The sequence below is a fragment of the Nerophis lumbriciformis genome, linkage group LG16 (assembly GCF_033978685.3).
Source record: "Nerophis lumbriciformis linkage group LG16, RoL_Nlum_v2.1, whole genome shotgun sequence".
In the NCBI taxonomy this organism is placed as follows: domain Eukaryota; kingdom Metazoa; phylum Chordata; class Actinopteri; order Syngnathiformes; family Syngnathidae; genus Nerophis; species Nerophis lumbriciformis.
The window spans coordinates 43295556-43302098 of NC_084563.2; the positions used below are offsets into that span (position 1 = coordinate 43295556).

The following is a 6543-nucleotide window of genomic DNA, read 5'->3' on the forward strand; positions in this document are numbered from 1 at the left end:
CTGGATCGTTTCGCAGCCGAGTGTGAGGCAACTGGGATGGGATTCAGCACCTCCAAGTCAGAGTCCATGGTTCTCGCCCGGAAAAGGGTGGATTGCCATCTCCGGGTTGGGGAGGAGATCTTGCCCTATGTGGAGGAGTTCAAGTACCTCGGAGTCTTGTTCACGAGTGGGGGAAGAGTGGATCATGAGATGGACAGGCGGATCGGTGCGGCGTCTTCATTAATGCGGACGCTGTATCGATCCGTTGTGGTGAAGAAGGAGCTGAGCCGGAAGGCAAAGCTCTCAATTTGCCGGTCGATATACGTTCCCATCCTCGCCTATGGTCATGAGCTTTGGGTTATGACCGAAAGGACAAGATCACGGGTACAAGCGGCCGAAATGAGTTCCCTCTGCCGGGTGGCGGGGCTCTCCCTTAGAGATAGGGTGAGAAGCTCTGCCATCCGGGAGGAGCTCAAAGTAAAGCCGATGCTCCTCCACATCGAGAAGAGCCAGATGAGGTGGTTCGGGCATCTGGTCAAGATGCCACCCGAACGCCTCCCTAGGGAGGTGTTTCAGGCACGTCCGACCGGCAGGAGACCACGGGGAAGACCCAGGACACTGGCCTGGGAACGCCTCAGGATCTCCCGGGAGGAGCTGGACGAAGTGGCTGGGGAGAGAGAAGTCTGGGCTTCCCTACTTAGGTCTCGATCCGACCTCGGATAAGCGGAAAAAGATGGATGGATGGATTGCAAATGCTCGTGTTAAGAGTTTGTGGAGAGTAAAACAGCCTAATTGCAACTAAAAGCATGAAGTTAGTATGGATAAGGACGTCAAACAGTCAACAGATGAATGCAACATAGAGCATATATGCAACATATTTGTATATGTCCAGAATATGGCACTCACTCCGCAGGGGGGTTGATGTCCTCAGCTTTAGTCTCAAAGAAGCGCAGCACCTCTTCACTCTGTGAGATTTGGGGGGGTAGTCGCACTAGTGCCTAAAAAAAAAAAACATATCAAAATATTTGTGTGAACATGACTAAGTATTTCCTCAGAATAACAGCAGAACTAAATAAAAAGATAAATAAATACACATAATCAATACTGTGTGCCATTGTTTCCCATACAGACTGGAGGAAGTCATGTTGGTTTACGGCTTTCTTGTACATTATTCAGCTGCTCAACAACATTCGTAAGAGACTGTTTGGAAGTGGTGTCGCTCACAACAAAATTGAATTTGATACATTCTGTCCATTTAAGATGCAAAAACTAATCCAATGTACGTCAGCCAGGTTTATGTTGACTGTGGAGCAACTCATTGAGTCCCAGTCCACCATGTTTTCTAAAAAGTGTGAACTTAAAGGGGAACTGCACTTTTTGGGGGATTTTGTTCATTCGTTCATTATGAGAGACATGAACACATACAGTCGTGGTCAAAGGTTTACCTACACTTGTAAAGAACTGTGGAGGGGGGCGTGGCCTGCGGGCCTGCCGCGGAACGGGGTGTGCCAGGACCGGCCTCGAAGACAGCGACAGGTGAGTGGATGGCCCAGGTGGGCCTTGTTATCTAATCACCTGTCGCCTTTATTAGCAGCAGCCGGTATGAGACACGTTGTTGGAGTTGGAGTGGGAGCCAGAGAGAGAGAGAGAGGCACAACCAAAGAAAAAGACATTTTGCTGGAAAGCAAAAGGCTCTCACCATTCATGAAAATAAAACAGTGCTATACCCTGAATTCCGGGCTCTCCTGGCAGTGTGTGGTGGTCCGAAGAACCCACTAGAGTGCAACTTCTACAAGAAGATAATGTCATGGCTGTCTTGAGTTTCCAATCATTTCTACAACTATTAGTTTTTGTGATAGAGTGATTGGAGCACATACTTGTTGGTCACAAAAAGCATTCATGAAGTTTGGTTCTTTTATGAATTTATTATGGGTCTACTGAAAATGAGACCAAATCTGTTTTCAGAAGTTGGGCTTGGCCCCTTAGTTCCAGTGAAAGGAACCTTGAATCTAAACATCAGACATGGAAATGATCAGCTGAACTCTCGACGCAATTGACAAAATATTTTCGACGAGGAAAAGAGGTTCGGGGGAGCCTGGCTGCCCTGATGGAACCATTGCTGTGGGGTACGTGAGAGATTACTGGGATGAACGGAGAATCATGTGCCTCTCAGTCCTTTCCATCGAGGACGTGGAAGACTTGAATTTGAGAGCACCCAGCATGGACGAATAGAACAGACAAGCCATTGTTTTGTCTGCTCGCGGAAAACAAAACATCCTAATCTACGATTTGACTACCTCAAATGGCCTTGACGCTGTGAAAACAGGACCAGGCTGTTCTGAAAAAACACCCCCGAGGACACCTCAAAGATGGACGCTTTTGACCTCCCCCCCCCCTCAACGAATAGCAGCGGTCGCCTTCCAGGGCCCCAACTCCCCGCCCCTCTGTTCCCCCCATCCCCCACGCCTTCACCACCGCTTGTTTCTCCTCGGGGTGATGGTCACATGGCAGCGCTTGAATTTGTTGTGATTAAAGGCCTACTGAAATGCGATTTTCTTATTTAAACGGGGACAGCAGGTCCATTCTACGTGTCATACTTGATCATTTCGCGATATTGCCATATTTTTGCTGAAAGGATTTAGTAGAGAACATCGACGATAAAGTTCTCAACTTTTGGTCGCTGATAAAAAAGCCTTGCCTGTACCGGAAGTAGCAGACGAGTAGCGTGACGTCACAGGTTGTGGAGCTCCTCACATCCGCACATTGTTTACAATCATGGCCACCAGCAGCGAGAGAGATTCGGACCGAGAAAGCGACGATTTCCCCATTAATTTGAGCGAGGATGAAAGATTTGTGGATGAGGAAAGTGAGAGTGAAAGACTTGAGGGCAGTGGGAGCGATTCAGATAGGGAAGATGCTGTGAGAGGCGGGTGGGACCTGATATTCAGCTGGGAATGACTAAACCAGTAAATAAACACAAGACATATACATACTCTATGAGCCACAACACAACCAGGCTTATATTTAATATGCCACAAATTAATCCCGCATAACAAACACCTCCCGCCTCCCGTCCATATAACCCGCCAATACAACTCAAACACCTGCACAACACACTCAATCCCACAGCCCAAAGTACCGTTCACCTCCCCAAAGTTCATACAGCACATATATTTCCCCAAAGTCCCCAAAGTTACGTACGTGACATGCACATAGCGGCACGCACGTACGGGCAAGCGATCAAATGTGTGGAAGCCGCAGCTGCAAGCGTACTCACGGTACCGCGTCTGCGTATCCAACTCAAAGTCCTCCTGGTAAGAGTCTCTGTTGTCCCAGTTCTCCACAGGCCAATGGTAAAGCTTGACTGTCATCTTCCGGGAATATAAACAATGAAACACCGGCTGTGTTTGTGTTGCTGCAGTCGGCCGCAATACACCGCTTCCCACCTAAAGCTTTCTTCTTTGCTGTCTCCATTGTTCATTGAACAAATTGCAAAAGATTCACCAACACAGATGTCCAGAATACTGTGGAATTTTGCGATGAAAACAGACGACTTAATAGCTGGCCACCACGCTGTCCCAAAATGTCCTCTACAATCCGTGCTGTCTCCATTGTTCATTGAACAAATTGCAAAAGATTCACCAACACAGATGTCCAGAATACTGTGGAATTTTGCGATGAAAACAGACGACTTAATAGCTGGCCACCATGCTGTCCCAAAATGTCCTCTACAATCCGTGACGTCACGTGCAGGCGTCATCATACCGAGACGTTTTCACCAGGATATTTCGCCCGAAATTTAAAATTGCACTTTAGTAACTTATTGGCATGTGCTGCAATGTTAAGATTTCATCATTGATATATAAACTATCCGACTGCGTGGTCGGTAGTAGTGAGTTTCAGTAGGCCTTTAAATGTAACGTGTTTATGTGTATGGCATGGAGGTTTTTTCCCCACTCCTGTCTAGGCCCCCTTAGGAGCCCAGTCTAGATTGTATTTTTTTTACTCATCTTTTTCCCCAGCGTTTTACCTTTTTCTTATCTTTTACGGGGCGCCTGTACACCTGTAACCCTGTACACTGTTTGTTTGTCTAATCTTGAACGGGTTTGTGCTGAAAACAAAGCTTCGTTGTACTTGTGCAATGACAATAAAGACCTATCCGATCTGATCTGATCTATCTTGAATGCTCCAGGATACCAAAACATTTTTGGACAATTCCATGAGATGGCACTTCCAAGTTCATATGTGAGTAGAGGCAGGTGGCCAAATACTTTTGGCAATATAGTGTGTATTTTTACAATATGCCGAGAACCATTAAAAATGGAACCGTGAGATGAAAATAGAATTACAGGTAAGTGCATTGTGCTTTAACGACTGTATTAATGAGTAAGAAAATTAATGTTCAAAATCACTTGCCACTAATAACTTCCCGTATGTACACGAGTGCAGCCAAACCACAGTAGGGGGATCATGTTTCACAGTAAGCATTCATATTTAATGGTCTGGTGCTTTCAGTAAAAGAACATCATCAGTATAAGACCTACATTATGTCCTTTTAAATGTACACAATTTAAGCCCCCCTTGTACTGTACGTATATTCCATTCATAGGTTTGTGTGTAACTGAAATAGGCCTTTGTTGTTTTGATGGAACAAGCAGTATCGCACTGATGGACTCTGCCTGGAGAACACTGGCTAATTACCTGCCGTTTGCATCGTACATCCTGCATGGATGGAGGAAGTAAACACTGTGACACACGCCAGGGCTCGGCGAAAAAAAATAAAATAGCTCGTTATAGAAACTGTAAATACAGTGAATCCGGAAAGTATTTATAATGTTTTACTTTTTCCACATTTTGTTATGTTTCAGCTTTATTATAAGATGGAATACATCCATGTTTGTCCTCAAAATTGTACCTTTTTTTTTTTTTTAATGTTGCAGATTTATTAAGACTAAAAAAAAAAAAAAAAAATCACACGTACATACAGTCGTGGGCAAAAGTACACTTGTAAAGAACATAATGTCATGGCTGTCTTGAGTTTTCAATAAATTCTACAACTCATTATATGTGGTCTGGATTATGTTTTTGTTATTTTCTGTTAGTTTTAAAGGCCCACTGAAACCCACTACTACCGACCACGCAGTCTGATAGTTTATATATCAATGATGAAATCTTAACATTGCAACACATGCCAATACGGCCGGGTTAGCTTACTAAAGTGCAATTTTAAATTTCGCGCGAAATATCCTGCTGAAAACGTCTCGGTATGATGACGCCAGCGCGTGACGTCACGGATTGTAGAGGACATTTTGGGACAGCATGGTGGCCAGCTATTAAGTCGTCTGTTTTCATCGCAAAATTCCACAGTATTCTGGACATCTGTGTTGGTGAATCTTTTGCAATTTGTTCAATGAACAATGGAGACAGCAAAGAAGAAAGCTGTAGGTGGGAAGCGGTGTATTGCGGCCGACTGCAGCAACAACACAAACACAGCTGGTGTTTCATTGTTTACATTCCCGAAAGATGACAGTCAAGCTTTACCATTGGCCTGTGGAGAACTGGGACAACAGAGACTTTTACCAGGAGGACTTTGAGTTGGATGCGCAGACGCGGTACCGTGAGTACACATGCAGCTGCGGCTTCCAAACATTTGATCGCTTGCCCGTACGTGCGTGCCGCTATGTGCATGTCACGTACGTAACTTTGGGGACTTTGGGGAAATATATGTGCTGTATGAACTTTGGGGAGGTGAACGGTACTTTGGGCTGTGGGATTGAGTGTGTTGTGCAGGTGTTTGAGTTGTATTGGCGGGTTATATGGACGAGAGGGGGGAGGTGTTTGTTATGCGGGATTAATTTGTGGCATATTAAATATAAGCCTGGTTGTGTTGTGGCTAATAAAGTATATATATGTCTTGTGTTTATTTACTGTTTTAGTCATTCCCAGCTGAATATCAGGTCCCACCCGCCTCTCACAGCATCTTCCCTATCTGAATCACTCCCACTGCCCTCTAGTCCTTCACTCTCACTTTCCTCATCCACGAATCTTTCATTCTCGCTCAAATTAATGGGGAAATCGTCGCTTTCTCGGTCCGAATCGCTCTCGCTGCTAGTGGCCATGATTGTAAACAATGCGCAGATGTGAGGAGCTCCACAACCTGTGACGTCACGCTACTCGTCTGCTACTTCCGGTACAAGCAAGGCTTTTTTATCAGCGACCAAAAGTTGCGAACTTTATCGTCGATGTTGTCTACTAAATCCTTTCAGCAAAAATATGGCAATATCGCGAAATGATCAAGTATGACACATAGAATGGACCTGCTATCCCCGTTTAAATAAGAAAATCGCATTTCAGTAGGCCTTTAAGACTCCACAGTTCCTGTTTTTGTACATCCTTGTTTGTTTTAGTTTCAATGGCGACTGATTAGTTTCACCTGCCTCTGGTGTTCGGGACACGCACCTGCTCTAAATCAAGAGACTATTATTTAAGCCTGTCTTTGCCAGTTACCGCATTTTTCGGAGTATAAGTCGCACCGGAGTATAAGTCGCAACGGCCGAAAATGGA

General features: G+C 45.1%; 1 protein-coding gene across 4 annotated transcripts in view; it reads right to left on the reverse strand.

Moving 5' to 3' along the window:
* Positions 1-6543, reverse strand: part of LOC133617274 (SH3 and PX domain-containing protein 2A-like) — a 339411-nt gene that overhangs the window by 195471 nt on the left and 137397 nt on the right. For all 4 annotated transcript variants that reach the window (XR_012050910.1, XM_061977175.2, XM_061977176.2 and 1 more), the window contains one exon: positions 886-977. Coding sequence is in view for 3 of the 4 variants with exons in the window: in XM_061977175.2 (XP_061833159.2) it covers positions 886-977 (92 nt within the window). In the remaining variant the exon portion in view is untranslated. The remainder of the gene's footprint in view (positions 1-885; positions 978-6543) is intronic.